The sequence below is a fragment of the Neodiprion lecontei genome, chromosome 2, assembly GCF_021901455.1.
Source record: "Neodiprion lecontei isolate iyNeoLeco1 chromosome 2, iyNeoLeco1.1, whole genome shotgun sequence".
Taxonomy (NCBI): domain Eukaryota; kingdom Metazoa; phylum Arthropoda; class Insecta; order Hymenoptera; family Diprionidae; genus Neodiprion; species Neodiprion lecontei.
In genome coordinates this window covers 22,994,734-23,020,420 of record NC_060261.1, presented here as the reverse complement: position 1 = coordinate 23,020,420, position 25,687 = coordinate 22,994,734, and the positions used below count along the sequence as shown (strand labels likewise).

The 25,687-nt window shown below is 41.5% G+C and overlaps 1 protein-coding gene across 1 annotated transcript in view; it reads left to right on the top strand.

Moving 5' to 3' along the window:
• Positions 1 to 25,687, top strand: part of LOC107225243 (gonadotropin-releasing hormone receptor) — a 193,400-nt gene that overhangs the window by 135,433 nt on the left and 32,280 nt on the right. Inside the window, exon 3 of the mRNA XM_046731065.1 lies at positions 17,583 to 17,785. Coding sequence (XP_046587021.1) covers positions 17,583 to 17,785 — 203 coding nt within the window. The remainder of the gene's footprint in view (positions 1 to 17,582; positions 17,786 to 25,687) is intronic.

The following is a 25,687-nucleotide window of genomic DNA, read 5'->3' as shown; positions in this document are numbered from 1 at the left end:
TGTAACGGTTACGGCCATAAACAACATTAAAATATCGTATTGCCTGAACCGGCGAGTTCCACCCCTCCTGGCAAAAGTCACGTAGAGACCAACAATGATCCCTAGTATAAGGTTCAAAATTGTTTCTTACAACTGGTACCAAGAACTGAGATAGGAGACTGCTAAGCTGGTAACAGCGGAGCTCAGCCTAATAATACCTCTCTTTTTTGGGAGCAAAATTATCATTGATATTTAGCATAAACCACTACCTTTGGAACCACCAAATTAAAATAGATTACTTATTAGGATGTATGAATGAGTGTGTGAACATTGTATGTAAATATCTCTTGTTCATATTTTTAATGTGTCACCGACGAGATTGAGAATCGTCGGAACACCGTCAAAGAGCATGAAGTAACGCTGACCATGTGGATTTGGGCACCAGGAGGTTGCCCTCGTACCTCATTGGCTAATTACCGTTGTAACTTATTACAACTTGGACCCTCAGGCCCAAGAAGCCATGTCTTTCGTCCGTCAAGTCGCGAGGTGCGTGGACGTCAACCCCGTATTAGCCCTTCTTGAGCAATAGTAGCGTTCGGAAAATCTTAGTTGTGACCGGCCTAAAGTCTCGCGCTAATTCGTCAAATTCGAGCATTCAGTTATTCTATTAGCTGCAAAAGACTCACTATCTTCTACGTTTCCATCTTTTATGTGCTTTACTACCGACGCAGACCGACACGATCCGACGGCTCTCAATCTCGTCGACCGATTCACCTAAAGATAAGTCAATCCAAGTGCTAATCTTCGACATTGAACGAATTCTTGTTTCACCTTTATAATCAAAATTTACTTCTGTAATATTCATTTAAAAGCAAGTCTAGAATTGGTGGCTAGCTTCACTATCCCCAATTAAATCATACTTATTGTTTCCAAGATTTAACCAACAAGAATTAACAACAGGATATATAATTGATTGAGGATAATCTGAAAAGAGAGATACAATATCGAATAATCACGACCAGCTAGTTATAACCATCGTTCAGAGTAGATGTTCCTGGTACCAAATAATAATATTCTTTGAAATAGAATAACACATAATTTGCCAAATCCCGCAAACGGTCAAATTTAGTGATTCTGCAGCTTCTCTGCATTTGAATATAAATTCGTCTATCGGCGTGGATCGTTATACAAACTCAAATGCTTCATAAATTGTTAATTTCGGCTTTTATGTCATTATCACCATTCATTGTTATCGGACATTTCAATCACCAAATCATACAGAATATACTTCATCTTATACCAGTTAAATCATATTAAACCATTTATTTTGAACGACCTTTTTCCCATTTTCATTATTATAAAATTGCCTCAACAATTTAAACAAACCTCACAAACCTGTACAGGACTATAGCAACACGATCCTACAAATTACGGGCTTATCCAAAGGTAGGACTTTTCTTAGTTTTAATTTTCATCCATTGTCGTTACGTGGGACCAAACTTGATTATTCAATTAATCATTAACTACCACCGCTCAGTACAATCTCACCCCCACGTAATACCCTCCAAGAAGATGAAGATTTGTTCCAGAAGGTGACGACAGCCAGTAAGGAGATACGGTTGCATGTACGCTATCTTAGCGGACCGTACGGTCAACTTGAATTCGTATACGTATAATCTAAGTATCACATCCAAATATCCAGTGTCTTGTGGAAGTCTTACGTTCAATGAACAAAAAAAAAAAGATTGAAATTATGAATATTTTTTCGTTTATCGTTAAACCGTCCTGTATACCTTTGATCCTACGTACGTTTTGTACCTTGTAATTGTAACTAGAATTGAGTCTTAAAATCTAAGAAAATGTTACTCCGAACACCACTAAGGAACGATGGACGGTTTCAAGCTGCGTTTGCGTCCTCTGACTGTGATGTGAACGATAAATTTTGTACGGGTTTAGTCAAGACTAGAGTGCAAGGTCGACCGGTAGCTGCGGTAGTATACATTAAGAGCCAAGGATCTGCGCTGCTGGGTTACTATCGCTCTAGCAATGGAAAACATAACTCGGTTTAAGTACAGCTCGGTTAAGGATGGAGAGCAAGATTGAATCTTACATGAGCTTTGTATTGAAAAACATTCTCTCTTAAGAGCTAAGGTGAAGGTGTGAAATTAATTCATGAATATTCTTTATAAAACAGTTTTATTGAGGACAATTTTTGGGTTACAGTTGACAATTACTTCACAAAGATAGTACAATCATTTTATTCAATAGTATCGTAACCAGGATGATATATTCGCTAGGAATGCGGGACCGTTCTTGCAGATGCTTCTGCGCAGTAACATAAATCATACACCCTCGCCATCCGAACAGTATGATGATTTTGTAGCCAATTTTAAAGTAACAAAACGTTCTGTGCTGCACAGATTGCGTTGGATACTGTATGCACGTCACATGTTAGAGACACAGCTGAAGTTTTTTACAAGGTTTGAAGCGACAGACAGTCAAAGTCCGGTTTATCGATTATTTGAACTTTGCGGACAATTTTGAGCAACCAATCTCGTTTTTCTTCTTCTTTTACGTAAACGGTTTCAGTTTTGCACAGCCTGCCTTGTATGGTCCACTCAACTTCCTTAAACGGTATGGTTCCACAGCTCCAAGGTAAACCGTGAAAATCGCGTTCTAACCAGGAATTTTGGCTTTGGTATTTGACGTCCACACAATCTCATTCGTAAGGTGGCTTGAAGAAAAACATTGATGGAGATGCTTCCCAGTAGATTGAAATTATAGCCAATTCTTTCTATGTGAAGGTATTGTTGAAAGGTCTACGAAAGCCTTGTATGTCAACGATAAGCTCCATATTTGAACTGTGCGAGATGGTGGGAACGGTCAGCTTTCATACCAACTTTTTCACCCCACCACTGAGCGGGTTGTATTCGACAATACGATCGTGAACAATCAAGCAGTACGCCGATGTTTCAGCGGGAAAGTTGGCTCCAGCTTCAAATTCAAGACGGATGTCGACAGGTACGTACTTCAAAGATTCGTTTTGTTTTGAACAGTCGATAACGAATAAGGGGACGTCTCGAAGAAATTTATTCTTTGTCAACAACGGCTCGGGGTTCTTTTCGTACTAGGTAGCTTGGAAGTTTGCGTACATCTCGTACAGGAGCGCGTACACGTCACGACTCATGTTGAGGTTCAGGTTACCGTACGGATAAGATTCAGAGTTTAACAATAGCTTGAGGTCCGTGATATTGCAATGATCGAAATGACTTTCGTTCTTGCCGGTTTTGTTCTTTCGACTTGTTTGGAGACCCAAAATGACGTACCGAGGTTTTTTAAGCTGAGTGGAAGTTTTCACAGTCCAAACGTCTTTCGATGTGTGGGAAGTAAGGGATATTCGTACAATTTCCAGCTGCGGAAGGTCATTGAAATAGGCGGATCTTTCTGAATGAAATTTAGTAGGTCAACTTTTTTCTGATCCGCGAGTCTCAAATACGGTATTAGCCATTCCGCTGCATTGATCGTGATTTTGAATTTCTCCTCTTGAGTCTGCATGATTGCGTTGACGTCAGTTTTTGATCACGTCAAAATTAACTCATGTCTAGCGTTGACAACGATCTTGCGGTAGTCTTCAGCGAAATCCAATATCATGCTGAGCGGTATCAGTACGTCAAAATTACCCTCGGCATTGGTTAATTTTTTCTTCTCTTCTACATCAAGCCATCCAGCGTTCTCCATCAGCCAAGTCTGACCAGGCTGCAGGGAAGCGTAACCCTCCATAAGACTTGTCAAGCCAACGTTCTTGCTTCTATCAATCTCAACTGCATTAATTTTGTAGCGAATTTCTTCAAACAAATGACAGATCGCGTTGTTTACGAGCTCTGTGTTCACAGTAGCTGTACCATCAGGTTTGAGGAGTCGTCCATGGACATGTACCGAACTTTTGCTTGGTGATATGCATAAATCCTAATGCTGAACGGTGATTCGAATTGCATCGCTGTTGTTGAAAGTTGACGAGGCGTAAGGTTTGTGAGCGTGAATCTCGTAATGCGCAACGGATTCGTCAGAGACGACTGGTGTTTGAATGTTCAAGATTTCTTCCTCCATGGTACCTAGCAGACGATAAAACAGCAAAATCGGATTTTTAGTTGTGGGAAATTCCTCTTCAAAAAGGTGTCAGTTTCAGATCCAGAGCTATCAGTAACTCCACCTTTCGAGGTGTTAACCGTTCGAGAATCGATCGATGACTGACTTGATCGGGGCATGCCGATTTACTGATATACCCACTCTTTGACAGTCTGTTATATACAATTCCCATCGTTGATGGCGATTTAATATATAGTCTCACAGTAATAACTTCTCCACGAAAATTAACCAGGTTTCCGTCTCGATCCACCAACCGGAGCCGAACGTGATCGATGGTCCTGACGGTGATCGGAAGGTGAATGACGTGCGACGGTACTACCACGATCTTATATCCTGGTGGGACAGTCGGGAAAAACTCGTGAATAGTGTGTATTTTGTGTCCATTGACGTAGGCGCCCGTTGTAATGCTACACTCGACTCGCAACGCGTTGACCTTGAGTATAGTTACAGGCACGTCTGATTCGTGAGTTTTATCAACCTCCAATACACGTTGTGTGAATCCCAAAAGTTGAGCAATGGAATAATTCGGTTCAAAGTTAATCGTGTGGTTGCATGTGATTTCGCTGCGCAATGTATTATTGTTGGGTTTGATGGCGAGCCTGATATCTGTATTTCTTAGCACGTTTTGAAGATACTTCTCTATATCCTCGATCTCGTAGCTGCTGGTAGGTATGGTGATCACCTTATCAGCTACGTAAATTTTATTGTGACCGACATCAACGTTGGGAATCGAATTAAAGGTTAACAATTCTACCAAGCCAAGAGCATAACTTTTATCGCGAGCAAGTTCGATCGGTGGAAAATATTGTGCCTTAAGTATCGAAGAGGTTCTCGAAATCGTTAACGTTAACGAATCCTCCATGACTGCGAGTGGTAGACTGACTTTTGTGAATCACGCACCATGTTTAAATAGCTCACCACTTAGAAATTTCAGACACAAGTGTCCGCATTCAAATGTATCATAATCGTGGTACCTTTCATGATTGTACTTGACGCTACCAACACCGAGGTATTTTATGAGATCTGAGGGTGGTTGAAGGTTGCCGAAACTGCCAAAGTAATCGATATTATTGTCACGTTTCTTGCATGCAACCCAGCGTGTTCCCGGACCGTCTTTGTCGTCGAGGTTGATTATCGCTAACTCGTTTTTTCGTGGACCGGTTTGGGCATTTCGTTTCGCATGAAAACACCGTGGAAATGCGGAACCGTAAAGATTTTTGCATATTTCAACAATTCCCAATTAGCCAACGCTCAACGTTATAGCATCGCATCTAGTTGTTTGAATGATGGAGACAAAGACCTGTTTTGTACGGTTTGACATGAAGCTCAACGCGAGAGCTTCCATAGTTTAGTTGTGTCGTTTGCTGCTTTTCAGTTCTCATTTACCAGCACTTGCATCGTTTACAGCTGTTGCTATACCTGCCGCACCACCGGCTAACGCGCCTGTAGCACTAAGTCCAGCGAAGATAGGAATCAGAAACGGTAAAAAACCAGCGACTTTTGAAGGTACTGTTAGGACGCAAGGTGTTCGTACTTTACATTTACCACCCGCTTTTTCAACGGCGCTTTCAGCTCCCTTCAGTGCAGATTCGATAGCTACTTTTGCATCGTTGCTTGGAACCATAGTACGTGTTGCAGCATTTATAATTTTTCTCAAGGTCACATTTTTTGAGTTTGGAATTCCCATTCCGAGTTTTGATTTCAGTAGTTATCGCACAAGCGGCTGCTTTCTCACCAAAATTTGCATCCTTTGCGAGAACCCGTTTGCAAGCTGTTTCAGCCAACACCCTATCAGCCTCGTTTCTAACTTCAAGATTTTCACGATTTTGCGAGTAAGCAATGTCGTGGTCCTTGCAAGCTGCGTCCAGGAAATTGATTGCCGGCTCACCCCGCGCCAGTCTCTTTGTTAATTTTGTACCAGGCCCACAGTACTGATAACCAGGTACATGCGATTCGACTGGAAGGCTGTTGACGATTTTATTCACCAGACCATTGCCACCATGTTGCCGCCTGCTGCTTCTTTTACCACTGTACGCGATCATGTTCGTGCGTTGACTGAAAAAAAGTTCTTCAAAACGGGATATTTATAGCAAATCCGATCAGTCATGAACGAGATGCGGTTTGAGAAACAACCCACTAAGCTTCCCGTGATGAATTTTGACAAACTTTCGGAGCAATATGTCAAAAGGCACAAACGGCACGGTGAATTACTCCTGAATAGTGTACGTGCAATATTCTGTGGACCGTCGAATTGTGGTAAAACTAATGCGTTGCTCACACTTATAACCCATCCCAACGGACTCAGATATGAAAATATCTACATCTTCGCAAAATCTATTAACCAACCGAAATACCAATTGCTGAAGCAATTGTTGGACAATGTTGAGAATACGGAGTATTTTGCGTTCACCGAGCGTGAACAAGTGATTACACCGGAAGAAGCACGGCCCAACTCAATAATCATATTTGACGATGTAGCGTGCGCGAAGCACTACAATATTAGAGCCCACTTTTGCATGGGTAGACATCATGACGCTGACTGTTTCTATCTCTGTCAGACGTACGCGCGTATTCCCAAGCATCTCGTGCGCGACAATGTGAACTTACTCGTGTTATTCAAACAAGACGATTTCAATCTGAGACACGTATACAACGACCAGGTGAGCACCGATATGTCTTACACAGAGTTTAAAAGTGTGTGTTCTGCATGCTGGAACGGTGAGAAGTACGGGTTCCTGGTGATCGACACAGTCAGTGAGCTCAACAGAGGACGATACAGGAGGGGATTCGATTCTTTTAGTAGCTTGGAAAAGAAATAAAATCTAACGTATCTGAGCGAAAGTCGCAGTAGCGTTGCAGACTCAGTTGCGTCAACATGCAGAGCTCTGAAATTTCCAAGCAAAAAGATGTCCTACATCAGATCGCTTGAGCAAGTGCTACGATCGGTCGAAAACACAAATTGCTCAAGTCAGACAAGGAATCTACGACTCAGAAATTAAGTGACGTTTTCGAACCAGTAGTGACTCCGTTGCAAGAACTGGTGAATGTTACAAAACATACTAAACCTGTAAAACAAGAGTTGGAAGAAATTGAAGAAGTAATGAAGCAGATGAAAAATGAAACAAACAATGAGACTGTCTCAGAAACGGACGGTTCCTTTGCTTCGGCAGGAGATAAAACAATCGTAGAAACAGCGGTCAAAAAAATCGAGGATGAGTATTTTACACTGATGAGAGATGCAAAGACAAAGGTGAATTGGACAACGTGTACGGTGTACGCAACCCCTCAAACGGACTAATGATTGGTGATTCGTTGATATCTCTTGAGAGTGACCACATTCGTATTGGCGATACGCTTTACCCGAAAACGAAGGGTTTGCCGGAACTTTCGTTCAAAAAGAAGCCTGACGGTTCTTCTGTGAGCGCCGGAGATGGGGAAAATTTAAAAAAGTAATCCTCGCAACGAACGCGCATAAAAAGTATGACTCATCCGATGGGGCTGTTCGAAACGATAACAGTTACAAATTCAAAAATGTCATTGCCGAATTGATGGATTATTCCCCATCACCTCGCCGAAAGGGTAAAGGTCTACTTCTGCAAGCTATGATCATTCGACAAGGTGTTGAAACGGAATACGTTTTCTGGGATGATCCAAACGAGTTAGTGGAGCGTCTCCATTTACTCCTGGCATCTCAGGCAGCGGGAAATCCGAGTCCCAATAACGAAATAATCTCCATTATCGAAGAGCTACGCCAAGCAGGAATCATTTAGTAAGGAGTTTTCATCGTTCTTGCATTCATTACCGAGATGAGCGTCGACGTGTTTGGACGGCATCTAGATGAAAACACGGCCACGAGCAATCGCGATCCTCCGGGTGTCGGATTTCGAATAACAGCGGACGGGCATCACGATATACGGAACAAGAGACTGTGCAATGTCGCAGATCCCGTAGAGCCGAACAATGTTGTAACTTTAAAAATCTTGAGACGAAAATTCAACGTGCTGCAAAAACAAATCGACAACCTCGATCAAATGATCAAAGCTTTAGAGCCCACCACGGAGAAAGCTTTGCGGCGACCTCTCGACAACGACCAGGTTCGCCCGTCGTCAGAACCGAGAGCAGCGCCCCAGATCGAAAGCGGCAGCGTAAGCAGACGCTGACGTTTCGTCTCTGCGACGAATAATCGTGCGAGAACTTGCCCTAAGGGCGCGCCCCAAAATAAGCCAAATCGGTTACTCTCAGCCAGAGCTGTGGTTAAACAACCGCGTGATACTTTCCTCTGAACTCTTTAATAAACGACAACTTATTATCTGTGATACATCCAGGTGTACCTATCATTTAGTTACCCGTCCTCCCTTGAATAAAGCTAATGTAGCTCAGATAGCCAAAACTGGTAACCCCGACTAAAAGAACTAACCCAAAAGAAAAAAAGAAGAGGAAACTTGGCATGCCCACACCGCAAACCCCCTCAAAACAACTACCTGGCGAAATGTCGAACTCCGAGGGAGCCGTGGGTGGAGAGGACCCAACCGGAATCCTCCTGCAACAAATCAAGGAACTTCAAGGAGAAATCCAAGACATGAGAAATCAACAGGTAATAGAAAGCCAAAGAACACGAACTACCCAACCCAGCTCCTCAAACCAGCAGGTAACAATCACTCGTGAAGATAACGAGCGAGTGCGATAGCAAATTACAAATTACCCATGTTTTGGAAAACAAATCCAGCGGCATGGTTTATACAAATAGAGTCGACGCTGCGAAAAAAGAAAATCGTCTCAGATTCAGCCAAGTACGACGCGGTGGTAGAAGCTCTCGACGAAGCAACCATTTGTGAAATTACAGACATTCTTTTCAATCCGCCAGCAGATAATCGATATCAACACATGAAAGACATGATATTGAAACGATTCACAGCCTCATCAGAGCGTCAGTTGCAGATCCTGCTCTCGGAGATCCAACTGGGTGACCAAAAACCGTCGCAACTGCTGAGGAAAATGAAGGAGCTGGCCAACAACAGAGCATCAGAAGAGCTTCTCAAAACCAAATGGCTCGGATTATTACCAAAAACGGTACACAACACGTTAAAAGTCGTACGCGACGCAACACCGGACGAGCTAGCAGAAATAGCCGATAGCATCCTCGAAAACACAACGAACGTCATGTGCGTGAACACTCAAGGTGAGGAACAAACAGTATCAGTAAACGCAATAAAAACGCATGAAGGAAAAGCTCTGGAAACTAAAATCGATAACATTGAAAAAGACTGAATGAAATTGCCGAGTGGATAAAAACTGAAAAAAATAAGAATAAAAACAAGGAAAATCAAAGATCCAGAGCCCACTCGCGAACTCGATCTCCTTCAACGGGACGCACCGGTCAATGCTACTATCACCGAAAGTTTGGTGACAAGAGCTACCGCTGTGCTCCACTGTGCACTGCGAAACCCATTGAACAGGCTACGAAACCGGAAAACTAAAGGAGCTGTCATCTATACAGGCGGTGGGCGACAGCAACATGGATACGAAAGAACACCGCCTACACATCTACGACAAATTGACACACTTCAAATTTTTAATTGACTCCGGATCAGTGGTCTCAGTAATTCCACAGGAGGCAATAAAACAAAAATTGAAAATTTCAGAGCTCCAACTCTACGCAGCCAACCACACGGTCATAAAAACCTATGGAATCCAATGGACAGAAATAGATCTGGGACTGCGCAGAGCATTCAAGTGGCCATTCATCATAGGTGACGTCAAATCAGCAATCATCGGTGCAGACTTCATCGCTCGCTTCGGTCTGTTAATAGATCTGAAAGGACAACGATTAATAGATTCAACAACATCGCTGTCAACAAAAGGAGAAATCATCAAAGCTGCAGTTCATAGCATCTCGACAGTCGACATGAAAAAAAACTCTCCAAGCAACGAAGGCCAAAAGTACACGGCCCTGTTGAACCAATACATCGAAATAACAAAACCAACGATCCAAGCCACCGACGAGAACAATGAAGACATCGCTCACTACATTCCAACGCAACGACCTCCGGTAGCCGAAAGGCCAAGAAAATTGGCAGGGGAAAAACTGAAAGCAGCAAAAGAAGAGATTAACATCATGCTGGAACTAGGAATAATCAGACCATCGAAAAGTCAGTGGTCAAGCCCGCTGCACATGCAGAAAAAGAGTTCCGGAGCGTGGAGACCATGTGGGAACTATCGAAAATTGAACGACCGAACAACACCAGACCGATATCCTCCACCGATGATCCAAGATCTGTTCTAGAAACTTCACGGTAAGAAAATTTTTTCCACTCTGGATTTAACGAGAGCGTATCACCAGATACCTATGGCAAAAGAGGATATTCCAAAAACGGCCATTATTACCCCTTTTGGATTATTCGAATTCATAAAAATGCCTTACGGGTTAAAAGCAGCCACCCAAACATTCCAAAGATTCATGGACAAAATATTTCGGGATCTCGACTTTGTGTTTGTCTACATCGACGACATCCTCGTCATGTCAGAGAACGAATCCGAACACGAAGTACACTTGAGACAAGTTTTCGAAAGACTGAAACAAAAAAGACTCACCATCAATCCGAGCAAATGCTTCTTGGGAAAATCGGAGGTCAAGTATCTCGGCTATACGATAAACGAAAACGGGTACAAACCACCACAAGAACGCATTAAAAGAATAAAAAATTATCCAAAACCTGAAAATGTAAAAGAATTGTGACGATTTCTAGGTATGATCAACTACTACCGGAAATTGATTCCCAACGCGGCGAAATTTCAAGCACCCTTGAACTCGTACCTGAAACAATCAAAGAAGAACGACAAAACAAAGATCAACTGGACTCCGCAAGCGGAACAGGCGTTCACAGACTGCCAAAACAGCATCGTGAACATAACGACCACCGAATTCCCGTCACCGACAGCACCATTAGCTCTGGCAACAGACGCATCTGACAATGCGATCGGAGCAGCGCTGGAACAAAAAATAAATGGGACGTGGAAACCGATCGCATTCTTCTCACGTAAGTTATCTGAAACAGAAAAAAAGTACAGCACGTACGATAGAGAATTGCTAGCTGTCTTCGCGGGAATCAAACATTTTCAACATCTTTTGGAGTGTTGACAATTCTCGGTAAAAACCGATCACAAGCCATTGATTCACGCTTTCTCACAACGCTCCGAAAAGGCATCTCCTCGCCAATTGCGACAACTCGGTTTCATCTCTCAATTCACCACGGATATAATCCATGTGAAAGGAGAGGAAAACAATGTAGCCGACGCCCTATCCAGAATAAACACAATAAACATGCCAACAGTACTATCCAGCCAAAAAATCGCCGACGCACAATAGAGAGATGAAGAACTGAGACAACTCATCGAGGGAACCTCATCGCTAAAACTCCAGCGACTCCAAATCGATGAAAAAGAGATTTACTGCGACATTGCTAAAGGAACCGTCAGACCGTACATCCCAAAGGCTTTGAGAAAAACAGCATTCAACTCGATCCATGGCCTCTCGCACCCGAGTATCCGGAACACAGGCAAGAAGATCAGAGAAAAGACGCAACGCAATGGGCAAAAGAGTGTCTGGAGTGCCAACGAGCGAAAATCCAGAAACACAATCGAAGCGTTCCGAACAAAATCGACGTAGCGGACGCCAGATTTAACCACATAAACATCGACATAATAATGATGCCCAACGTCGACGGCTTCAAATACTGCCTAACCATCATCGATCGCTTCTCACGTTGGCCGATGGCAATACCACTCACAGACATAAACACGGAAACGATAATCACAGCGCTCTTCGACAACTGGATCAGCCAATACGGGACACCACTGAAGATCACGACAGACCAAGGGTCGCAGTTTGAATCTGCGCTATTCCGGGGATTGACCAAATTCATCGGAGCAAATCGAATAAGAACCACTCCCTACCACCCAGCGTCGAATGGTATGGTGGAACGGTGGCATCGAACGCTTAAAACCTCGCTGATGTGCAAACCAGAAATCCCATGGACTCTCCTTCTACCATCGGTAATGCTCGGCCTCAGGACTTCGTATAAAGACGACATCAAAGCGTCGCCGGCAGAAATGCTGTACGGAACGACCTTAAGAGTCCCAGGAGAGTTCTTCACGCGCAACGAAGAAACTGCTGATCCAGAAAAGTTTCTGGAGAAGCATCGCGAGGCAATGAGGCGAATCAAACCAACTCCGACTGCTCATCACACCAAAAAACGCCCCTTCATACACAAGGACATGAGCGATTGCACTCATGTGTTCGTTCGATGCGACCACGTGAGAGCACCACTGGAACCGCCGTATAAAGGTCCGTATAAAATCATCGAAAGGATCAACGACCGGGTCTTCAAGGTCAACGTTGAGAAACACGAGAAAAACATTTCCATTGAAAGACTGAAGCCAGTGTACATTCCAAATGAAAATCCGGAGATTGAAAATCCCTACCAGAATACGAACTCTACTGGGGGGGGAGTGAATGTGGCGACCTCTCGACAACGACCAGGTTCGCCCGTCGTCAGAACCGAGAGCAGCGCCCCAGATCGTGAGCGGCAGCGTAAGCAGACGAATAATCGTGCGAGAACTCGCCCTAAGGGCGCGCCCCAAAACAAGCCAAATCGGTTACTCTCAGCCAGAGCTGTGGCTAAAGAACCACGTAATACTTTTCTCTGAACTCTTTAATAAACGACAACTTATTATCTGTGATACATTCAGGTGTACCTATCATTTAGTTACCCGTCCTCCCTTGAATAAAGCTAATGTAGCAAAAAAAGCCAAAGCTTTGGATACCTTTCACACAGACTTCAAAACAGGCAGAGATCTGTCGATTCGAAATGCTGAATTCATTTCTAAATTGGACACCAGTCTAAGAGCGTTGGGGTATGAACGAGAAAAAGCAAGCAATGGTGACGGAACTGCATAAGCCTGCACGCCAGAATTACCCACGTCGACGTGGAGACGTGCGCGGCATCGACGAGACCTGGCAGGCGGATCTTGTTGATATGACGTCATACGCTGGACAAAACAAAGGCTACAAGACATGCTCACAGTCATAGAGATTTTTTCAAAGTATGCGTGGGCTGTACCGATGAAAAGCAAGTCTGGAAATGATGTGACGAAGGCAATGGCATCTGTGCTTGTACAAGGACGGGTGCCGAAAAATTTACACGTCGACAGAGGAACGGAATTTTACAACTCGAAATTAGAATCGCTTATGACACGTTACGGAATCAAACTTCACTCCAAGTACAGTAATTTGAAGGTTTCGATCTGTGAACGTTTCAATCGCACGCTGAAAGGTAAAATGTAGACACGGTTCAGCATGCAAGAAAGCTACAAGTGGCTCGACATCTTATCTGATTTGGTTTCGGCTTACAACAACACCAAACACCGAACCATCAGAATGAAACCGTCGGATGTCACCGTTGCAAACGAGAGGCTGTTATCACGTCAGGCGTACGGAGGGCTTCGAGCGATACCTACCATATCGGCAAAATTCAAATCCGGCGACAAAGTTCGAATCAGCATATTCAAAAATGTCTTCGAGAAAGGTTACACTCCCAATTGGATGACTGAAATTATCACGATAAGTCGAGTGGAAAATAATCATCCTGTAACGTACAAGCTCCAAGACTACCGAGATCAACCCATCGATGGTGGTTTCTACGAACAGGAGCTCCTCGAGGTTGAACATTTGGATATCTATTTGGTGGAGAAGGTGCTCAAGAAGCGTGGAAAAAAAATACATGTTCAATGGTTAGGTTTTGACAATACCCACAACAGTTGGATAAACGAATCGGACATGTAACATTGAATAAATGAATTTTTTGTAAAAACGTATGTGCCTCTTCATTTTTTACCGGATACATAACAAGTATACATCTTAATTTTTAAGACAATCGACAGACATATGCATCGTTGTACAATTTTTATATTTCGGAACGTTCTTATTCACTATCCTACATAATAATATTTTATACATCATGGTACAGCTATGAATTAAATCCTACATAGATTACGATACGGTAATTACAAAGCTAAGGTGCAGGCCTGTAGCCACACGGTAGCTTGTTGGTTGTGTTTTGAAACACGATCCGCTTGTCGTCATTCTAGCACAGTGCCACTTTCTGCTGTTCTACGGTGTATACCTCGTGTTTTCGACTTGATATCAAATGCTGATTTGTAGACAAATTTTCACTGTTCAAAACACATTCCAAATAATTGTTGAAAGTTATTTTTCTCAACGCAGATCCTTTGACACCTTTGGCACATTTATTGTCTTTCTCATCTCCCAAGACTCGGAATGCGTAGAATTCAGCTCTTAATCCTACAAATTCCAGCATTATTTTTCCGTTATTCTCATCTTTCATCAAGCCGAGAACTTGTTTGTTTGCTAGAGGCATTCCATACACGCTGTCAAGCGGATAATCAAACGTATCGAATTTATGCAAGTCCTCCTTCATATGTTCGTATATGTCAGGGACGGCAAAATTGTAGATCAAACTGTCGGTATCCGTATACATCAATATTGCTCGGTTGCCAAATTTCCGTTTAAAATAATTACAATGAAAATCGTAGATATATGTTGTACCCAGAACCATGATAGAGAAACCTGCATACAATGGTTTATTCAACTTGACTTTCGTCTTACTCATTTCGACGATAATTATATCTTTGTCGAAAACGGTGCAGCTGTGAAAATTAGGTTTGGCTATAGTAGCTCTATCACCGTATCTTCCATCCCATTTCGTGATCAGCCTAACATCTCTATACTTTCTAACATTTTCCATTGTTTTGCCAAAAACTGCGTTGTTCGTCAGTTTGTAAAAATTTTTCTCGAATTCGTTGTGAGATTTTTTTCGCAAATCGGTATTCAAATCGATGTATTTTTTGAGCCACGGGGTTCACCTGAATTTGAGAACTCTGTGAATTTTGAGTAATTTTAAGCCTAATTGTAAGCATTGTTTCAAAACGCTATAGTGAACAAAGTAGTTTTTTTGGAAAGTAGCGTGGGCTTCAATTTTGGTTGCTTACTATTCGAGATCGGAGGTATGTAATGCTCCGGACACAGTGGTAAATCTTTATGAGTATCATGCGGTTCCTCAGGGTATTCCAAATCCACCTCCAGTATGTAACCAAACCTCGCATCGTCCGAGATGGTAAAAACGTCGCATTGTCCGAAGTCTGATAACCATTCGAAGGAACTGTATGGCAGAGCAAAGCTCATAGCAGCACCGTACAAATTATTAACGTCAAAGTACATGAGATAAGATTATTCGAACTCAGGATCGAATGCCTTTCTCATGTACCTGTTGTTAAGCTTAGCGTATCTGTTTGAGCACTGTGACACACCACCTCGAATACCTTTTTCGATCAACATAACCATATCTATGTCGGTGAGAAGCTCGAGCTCGATGTCGGTACACTTTAACATTGCATCAAACGACAGACCGGGCGCGGTGTAATAATGAAACGGGTCCAGGTTGTACGTTGTCCAACAGCTCTGTCGAAAATTTTCAAAAACGCTGGCTAGTAAAAACACGTCCGTCTGTAAATACAAGTCCAAATACTCTCCCAAAGTTTGAACGTTAAAAGTTTGCCAAACTTTACATGCATGTGCATAGTTGTCGTCTGATATATCCCGACCATTCAATTTTGAGTCAAATTGTTGTTTGGATGGTAGCCGTCTGTCCTCGAGCTTCTCCCAACTGTCTATGTATTCGTACGGGAACACTCCTTTTCTGGTCAATAACTGAAATTTATCTGAGCGACGATAAAATTTTCGTTTGATTGTTTTTTGATCATCACCGCGATACGTTGCCAATTTCTCGAGACTACTGGGTACGAAACGGTACGAATCCATGGATCTAAACTTTATATCTGTCCCCTTACATATTCTGTAAAAGAAATGTACTTTTCTTTGTTTACGGGTAGAAGCTCAAATGTGCCCTCGAACGATGTAGCCAGTGCTTTGATCAGAAAATGTGAATCGTAACCCGACAGATTTTGCAATATCACTGGGATAGTGTGCGAATTTTTGTATTTGAGATTGCAACCTCGATGAGCAGCACCACGGTACTTTCCTGTGAAATGGCAGTTGAAGACGTTTGAATTTTTCCGCGAGCGCTTTCAAGAGTCTGATCGTTGTGATAATTCTCATTTTTTCTCCAATTGATGAAGCCTTTCACAAAATTTTGTCCAGAAGCCGAATATTTTGACTTCCGAATTTTATCCATTTCTGAATCTCTGCTGTTGATGATGATTTGTCCAAGATCTTGTACGCCGATGTCTTAATCTCGATCAATCTCAAACACTTCTTGGATTCCATCATGAGCTTTTTCCTCGCGTATACTTGACAAGTTGAGACTTAATGATCGTTTGCAGTGATGATCGCCCTTTTTATAAGGCAGCTGTACGTATGTTTGTTAATGCGCGCGCACCTTTCATCATTCTCAGAGCCATAGTAACCCAACACCGCAGATCCATGGCTCTGAATGTATACTACCGCAGCTATCGGTCGACCCTGCACTCTGGTCTTGACCGAACCCGTTCAGAATTCATCGTAGAGTTCACAGTACAGTCACAAGCCAAAAAGAATGTCACGTGGTTGATATCAAACCGGCATTCGAGTAAGTGAAAAAAAATTCTTAGAACCATTAATTTTGGAATGTCGCGTGGTTGATAACGTATAAAAGGAATGTGGGGTGGTTGATGTTACACATCAACAGTCCTACTGAGGGAAATGAATTTGAAGTGGTTAATGTTACACATCAGCAGTCCTATCGTGACAAGAGAATGCGGGACGGTAAAAAAGTTCTAGCCCCCGCTGCACTCTCTACCGTTGGCAGACGAGCACAGCATAAAAACTTTGACCTTTGACCGATAAGAATTGTTGGTAAAGCAGTGCGATTTTTACAGGCGCCCGATACAACTGTCGGTAAGGTTGCACGTTTTCAACCTCAGGTCGGTACGGCAGAGCACGTTTTATCTTACGAGAGTGGGGGTAACCTTCAAGGGTTTGCGTCTGGGATGCGACAGGCGGCTTGGTTGGTAAAGAAGGTGTTTGTACTCAGAACCCGCCTTGCTGTACTACTGCTAGGCGTGTTAGTAAAAGGTAGAGAAAAAAAGTACTTCTTTTATTCCTGTTATGCCCTATGGGTTCCCGGTCGAAGTGTCGGTCACTCTCTACGGCGTGCATTGTTCCCGCTGTCATTACTAACCAGGTGTCTAGTTATTGAAATCACCAAATCGTGTCTAAAAATCTATAGGTACTGCATCTCGAATAGTAAGAATGTTACGAAAAGGATTAGATTGATCCAAAACCACGTGACATGACACACAACAATAATAATATAATAGAAATGCTAAGGTAGTACGATCGAGCCTTTGATTAAATGTGGTTTGTCCGTATTATGTAATTACAGGCAGTGAGCGCGTATTCAAAACTGAACTTGCCAACAGTAATACGAATCACGTATCCGGGGACCTAAATCGACGCCGTCTGATGCATCGCGCCAAGACTAAGTCCTTGCGAATCAGCGTCGTCATCGTGGCTGCCTTCGTTCTATGGTGGACGCCCTATTATACCATGATGATCATCTTCATGTTCCTGAATCCAAACAAACATGTGAGTAGAATTGCCAGATTACAACTCACTTAAATCAATGGATGAATATTTAGTCAAACTGTGATTAGTAGCACCATATACGTGTACGACTTTTTTTCCATTGAGTGACATAAATGTTGTATCATGCTTTAGATATTTCATCCATCTTAATTGAATCTTGGGTAACTGAAATCGAATTCATTTGATTTAACCATTGGAAACATACCTCTTTTCGGTTCAGTTACATTCCTTGATACTGGGTATGTAATGGTTCTCGAGGTCGTTGATATAAAATATGGGGTCAGATTTGGGAAATTTTCAAAATTCAAAATGGGTCATCTAATATAGCAAACTGAAAATGTAAAAGTGATCGAAATAGCTTAAAAATGCACACTCAGGGGTTTTCTCGGATCACCAAATACGATTCCGCTGTCAAAATTACATCAAAGATGGTGGATCCAATATGACAGACTGAGAATATGAAAATTGATTTGATTTGCTTGAATCTTGCTATTCGGTGCTTTCTGGGAACACTGATAACAAATCTGAATCCAGTACAATGAAATTCAAAAAAGCAGATCTATTTTAGTGGTCAAAAAATAAACAAATTGATCGGACTAGCTCAAAATTTGCTACTTGAGGATTTTCGGGGTCAACTGTAACGAACTCGAAATCGTGATAGCGACTACCTTCATCCTTCATCCATGCGGACTTTTATCCTAATGTATTCTTCATAATGCGAGATTCATTCAAGCATTTTGTGCATAATGCATAAAATGCATTCGGCACATTGAATTTAGTAATTTTGACGGTGAACACGTTTTCATCGACCCCGAAAACCACCGAGTCACAAATTTCAATAAAATATGAACTGTTTTCATATTTGCAGTCCGCCATATTGGATCCACCGTCTTGAATTTCGAAATTCTGACTTCGAGTTTGTTTTCAGCGAGCCCGATAACCCCTGGATAGCAAACTTCAAGCGAATCGGATTAATCTTTATATTTTCAGTCTACTATATTGGATCCGTTGTTTTCAATTTTCACGGCAGATTCATTTTTAGTGACCCCAGAAACCCAAGAATACCGAGTTCTACTGTTCTAATAGTCTCTATAACGTTTCCATAATTACATTTATTCTGTAAAAACAGATATTTTCAACACTTAGTGATGATTAGAAGACCAATTATGCAAAAAAAAAAAAATAACAATAACAGTGATATCTCGAAAATTGAATGTAAAGCTCGAATTACCGATCCAAAAAAGCGGCCTCATATATGATACGCTGTGCCGCAAAGGATTGAATATAGCCGTGGTAGATTCCGCGCCTTCGCAATCCCCACTGACGGGATTACTTTCAAACGTTCCAGTCCCTCCGCTCTCTCGAATCTCTATCTCTTTAGACGCAAGTGTGTGTGTAATTGTATCAAAGAGTCCCGTTTTGGTTTGTAGATTGGAAATTAGGGGCTTGAAGCGGGCCTCGAGTAGGGCACGCGGAAAAGAGGTGAATTTCGTACAGCAGCAAAATGTAAAGTGCTTTTACTTTCTCATACTTGAAATATTGGCTCGCCGAATGCGAAAAAGTATTAGCTCTGCTCTTAATGAATGCGTACACTGTCCTAAGCACTAGTTTATGTATTAATAATCAGCAATGTTGATAGTATCTATTTGAATTATCGTTCGTTCGCCTCCGGGAGTACAGTTCTGTGAGACGCTGCTCGTCTCGTTACAAACGAGTTCGCCACCTATACACCCCGTCAATTTATCCCAAAATCAGATTTTTCCTCCTCCGGTAAAAATTATTTCTGTAATAAATGTCGGCAATGTATAAAGGATTCATTACTGCACTGTGCTCTGAATTGACGATAATTATTCAACAATACGCTATCTACATAATGAATCGAACTCTTTTTCGATGAAAGCTTCATCTCGTCCTTCACCTGTTCACGCGTTACTATCTTCAATCAAAGGGTATGCCTACGCGTAGAGATCAGGAAATGAAAGTTCGATTTTACCTCGGCAAAGTGAGATCAGACGGCGAAAATCGACGTCGTTGAATCGTCGCACGTAACCACGAACCAACCAACGTTTTTACTTTGCATTTTTCCCTTGAAATTCGATATTTTTTGTAGGTATGATTTATGTACACAAATATCGACGTTATGATAATCGAAGTTACCTGCTGGCTCAAAAACGAGCCAGGTCGGCCCTCTAAAAGTTGATGGAGTTGCTGTGTCTCATTTGGAGGTTGAGTTTAATCTGGGTGTAAGTTGACAAGCGACCATATGACACTACAGCCTATAGCCCTCTCGTAATCCAGGTAGACCGTATTGAACTATTAGGAATTGTCTACTCGATTTTGAAAGGCAATCGATGTATCACGTCACCGAGGCATGCGAAACCAATCCTTCTCTCTGAGAATTATCTTCATTCAATTTCATTCATCGATCGCAGTACGTCGAGCATGTATTTTTGGCGACATTCAGTCACTTGAGCCATCAGGCACCTGATCAATCAATTACTACAGTCTCGAAAAATATGCCGCACAAAACCTTTATGCCCGTGAACGAATTGTTTTCACCCCTTACTGACAATATCCCTTAATTGTAGATCTAAAATTTTAGACATTTGTTTTCATGCAATGGAGATTTCTTTTCAGGTTATACGAAATTTTAAACAAATATTTCAGTAAATACAGTCAACGTCGAATATTTCTTTTCAGTTTTTCTCGCCGATCGAAATATTCCGAAACGTAATAATAATACGACCGAACCGCGAAAAAAAAGCATTGTAAGTGTAAGAACTGTCACATCCTCGTGTCTTTATTACTATTGAAGTCCGTGAACCTTGTGTCATTTATACCGGCGATGAATAAATGTAAGAACCTTCTCCTTGTCGAGTAAATTACGATAAAATCAACGACTCAGAGGGAGAAGGGTGGTTCGTGATTCGGCAACCTAGGCCGTACAGCCGAAAATAAAAACATATTTCTAAGTCGCCGGAGGGAGAAGAAATAAGAGAATACAACGCACCGGGATCTCATTTGTTCCGGAGTAGCTCAACCAACATGCCGAGCACAGTGTTATGGGTCTGGATTCGATCGACATTCCTCTAATTGTAGGTATAATGCGCATTATAAGCCAGCAATAACGATGCTTCGGAGTTAGGTATAGTTTAGGACTCCACGTATTGGACAGTAATAGATCAGTGAGAATAAAGTAGTGTGCACAATTATGAGTTCGATGTCCTATTAATGTAGCTTTTATTATCCGTTTAGTTGTTTTATCGCTTTTTTACTTCATCCCCTGAGAGATGGAACATGTGTAAGGCCGCTTGCACTGTACTAAGGAAAAGTTAATTGTACTGGACCACAGGATTGCGTTTACGTTCACAGACTTGAATTCTGCAGGACCGAAAGAAAAAAGAGAGCAATTTTCGTCACAACATTTCGCGAAAGTTTAACTTTTAGGGCTTCGAAAACACACACTGAATTACCCAATCACATTTCCTCACCAAACCTTGAGCTTCTCCTGTAAAGTCAAACGAGTTCCTTTCTACTATCGGAGAGGCGGTGTGAGATTTATTTTATTCCTACTTGAGATAAACTGCACCATTCATCCGATTAGGTTAACAAATACACACGAAATAAAAACGGTAATTTTTCCGGGATTCTGTTTCGTTATCAGGAATTTGAGGTAAGAGATTTGAAATTTTACCAGCCTATAGAAGTCACACTCCCCTCATCAGTGTGAGTCCTGCACATACGAACCCTTAAACCGAATTTTGATCAGCCATTCGGCATCAAAAAATTGATTCATCTGGTACTGTGATGTTTTATTTCATGTGATAAACATATAGGGGTAATTTAATTAAAGGAGGGAAAATTTTCTCGCTATAAATATGATATGGTATTTCATATCAGCAAAAATGAACGGCCCGCCGTTCAAAATGGCCAAATTAATGTAATTCACATTAATAGCCACATACAAACGTCACATGTGTGCACATCTCAACAAGCTTCACACACAAATTCAAAATATGTGCTATCACGACGAACTTTAAAATGTAAATATATTCAGAGGCACAGGAAAACAGACAATTTTCGAAAAACTGGTGATGAGAGAAATTAATGACATGTAGTCAGGGCGGCTAGGTGGTCTAGTGGAGTAAGTCTCCGGTAAAGCATCTCCAGATACCAGGTTCGATTCCTGGCTCCGTCGTTAATTTTTCAACTCACCTGAAAATTTCGAAATTGTTTTCTTCAACTAGCAAATTTTTCTCGCTATAAATATGATATGGTATTTCATATCAGCAAAAATGAACGGCCCGCCGTTCAAGATGGCTAAATTAATGTAATTCACATTAATAGCCACCTACAAACGTCACATGTGTGCACATGTCAACAAGCTTCACACACAAAGTCAAAATATGTGCTATCACGACGAACTTTAAAATGTAAATATATTCAGAGGCACAGGAAAACAGACAATTTTCGAAAAACTGGTGATGAGAGAAATTAATGACATGTAGTCAGGGCGGCTAGGTGGTCTAGTGGAGTAAGTCTCCGGTAAAGCATCTCCAGATACCAGGTTCGATTCCTGGCTCCGTCGTTAATTTTTCAACTCACCTGAAAAGTTCGAAATTGTTTTCTTCAACTAGCAGATAGTCATAGCGTGAACGATTGTAAAAGGATACAACGATCGAGTCGTAACTCAAAAAGGTGATACAGTTCACTCAATTCGCGTTTATTCGACGGACTTAAACGCCCACCTCTCTTCCTCTATCGCTCTAGGTATGAATCATGCATAGGTAGTAATGCATCTCTACAGCAAGCAGTTTGCATGCGTCCTTCCAACACGTACATATATGCCGTGTATTTTGCAGCCTTGCAAATCTCTTTATAGCCAGTTTTGCGGTTTAACGTTAAATCGATGCGTCTTTAACAAGTGCAGGCCGTTTCACATTCTGAAACTACAAAGACGGCTCTGCAGCCCAGCTTTCTTCAGGATTCGAAAGAATGGATGAATACGATTCCACCCTGGTTTATTGTTGGGCTCGCCTGCCAACTCTTGTGAATAGATTGCAGCCACCCCCTGTTGCTGTAATAATACGAACATTCTCATGCAAACTTACTTCAGGGAAGATAGACCCCTTCTCAATGGGTGAATCGATACTTTAAGCAACTGCTTATGTATTTTGAACTTGGAAACGTATCAGATTTCATGAAATGTTTATAAATTCAAGCTTTGTACGGGCTTGTGATAGATTTTACATAAATTTGAAAATATGGACAAGATTTTATGGGACGTTTTCTCAGACTTTAATGGATCTTACATAAAAAAATTTCGGAATTTCGTATTTTTTGAAGTTGCCGCAACCATTCACAGATTCCATTACATTATAATGAACTCACAAGATTTAACGATATTTCATGGTTTTTCACAATCATTTATAGAGTTTCGTGTTCTCGAAACTTCTGTATCAGAATTCACGGAATCTACCAACTATCAAATTTCGGTATAGGATACGCTATGAGAGTGATTAAATCCTCCTACTTTAATGTGTTTTCAAAATTGAAATGCAAATCAACTGTTTGAGAAGAATTATGAGTTGAGATAAGATAGCCGCAACGTAGTTTATCGCTCTGGCACAAGTTCCCTATAAGATGCTCAAAATCAGATACAAATACAAGCTTTTGTACAGTGAAACTGATACAAGGAATGAAAACAGTATTAAGAAACTGACAGCATCTGATGCAAGTAGATAGTGGAACAATAAAATTATAGAAAAATCGGCAATTCCTAAAAGTATATTCAAGTAACGAATGTCGACTAATAATAGATGAGGTACATGGTAACTTTAGTTTTAACTACGCTCAGCTTCAATTATTAATAAATGAAAACTAAATAGGTAACTCTAAGAGTATAAAAGTCACAGTAAAAAATTACAGTTATTTCCAAGTTAAGACAATATGCAAAACATTATACTGGTGTGCCTTACAGCGCGGACTAGATATAACTACAGATGCAGCGTTCGTAATTTTGGGGTGTAGGGCACACTGGCGACCCATGACAATGGACGAATTTCAGTACGCTAATTTCCGAAGAGCAGGGACGTTTAGAGAGTTGGTTTTCTTATTGCCGTACCCCGGAATAGTGTGGGTCCTAATTCTACAACCTTGCGCTAGATAGTTAGATTGAGCAGTTTCCAGTAATACGAACACCAGACAGCCCATGTGCAGGGGACATCTATCCGACAAGGATAACCGACTTAATGGACGTCAATGCTTGGAAATGCTGACGTCACGTCCAAACATGAAAACAACGTGAACACATGTATTCAAAGCCCGCTCTCAAGCCTTAACTCCTGAATACCCGATAAGCCGCTGAAAGCAACAGAGCAATAGTTCAGATAAGAAAGAATTACGGCACTCACTATCTTTATTCTCATGGTCATAAAAAACAAGTGGTGATTCATCTTCAGTTGGTACAATGTACGATTAACAATTCTACAGACTAATGCCGTATGCTCTGCCCAATTCAGGGTGCTATCCAGTGTCACACCGAGGCAGCGCAAAGGAGACATACTTGATAATAATTCCACGGATTATTGGCGGAGAATATTTGCATAGTCAAGCCGATAGATAAAGCTAAAGTTACCAGCTTTGAAAGCCTTCCCTAGAGCGTGAAAGACCCCAAGTCGACTCTTTCGTTTCTAAGCTAGTTTTCAACTCACTCATCCAAATTCTCAGCATGCCTGACGACAGATATCCCATAATATGCTTGCAAAAACAACTATCATTGGTTTCATATGATTCCAAAATCTTCAAACACGATTGGATCCTTCAGATCAAACGCATATTTGTTGAGCCAATCGGACAAGCATCAATTTTTTATGAACCCACTCCCACCCCAATGATAGCAACCAAAAATACTCTCCTTTACTTACTCTCCGTTACTCTCCTCAAGCAAATTTTTCTCGCTAAAATATGATATGCGTAGCTCATATCGCCAAAATGAACGCGCAGCCGTTCAAAAAGTAAATGGCTAAAGTGAATTTTAATTTCACATTAATAGCCACTTACAGCATATGTGTGTACATACCAACAAGCTTCACACACAAGTCTAAAATGTGTCTCTGCGACGAATCTCAAATGTAAACAAATTCAATGGCACACGAAAACAAAAACAATTTTCGAAATACAGGTGATGAGAGAAATTAATGACAGTGTAGTCAGGGCGGCTAGGTGGTCTAGTGGAGTAAGTCTCCGGCAAAGCATCTCTAGATACCAGGTTCGATTCCTGGCTCCGTCGTTAATTTTTCAACTCACCTAAAAATTTCGAAATTGTACTCTCCTCAAGCAACCAAAAATCTCGATGTGACGCTTTAGCAAATATCTATATAGGGTGGATATTGAAATCCGTCAGAACAGTAGCACTTTAGTAATTCATTCTGACATTTGCCTGCAACGTGGAGCTCAGCAGTATTTAAACTTGAAACGTCCACTCAAAACATACCAATTACTGGCGCAGATCAGATTCCTTAGCAACGTTAACTGCAGAATTATATCACATTTAAAAACTTACAAACTTACTTGCTACCTATCCTCTGACTGTTGTGATAGAACTAACGATATTTTTCACATGTTAATTCACTGTCCCGTTTTTGAAATCAAAAGAGTTTCACTTAGATTCCCTCTGAATAAACAAGGCAGCCTTGATCTCTCTGCCATACTCCCAACTCTGAATTTAAAAAATATAAACAAACTAGCATCATTCATCAAATTCATTTTGTGAAAATACGCATCACTAAGTCAAGTTTATGTATACCGTAATGCTAACCTCGGTTAAGGACTCATCTTTGACACTTTGGCGCGATTCTCTAATAACCCTGAACTCAATAAACAATAACAAAAAGATACTCG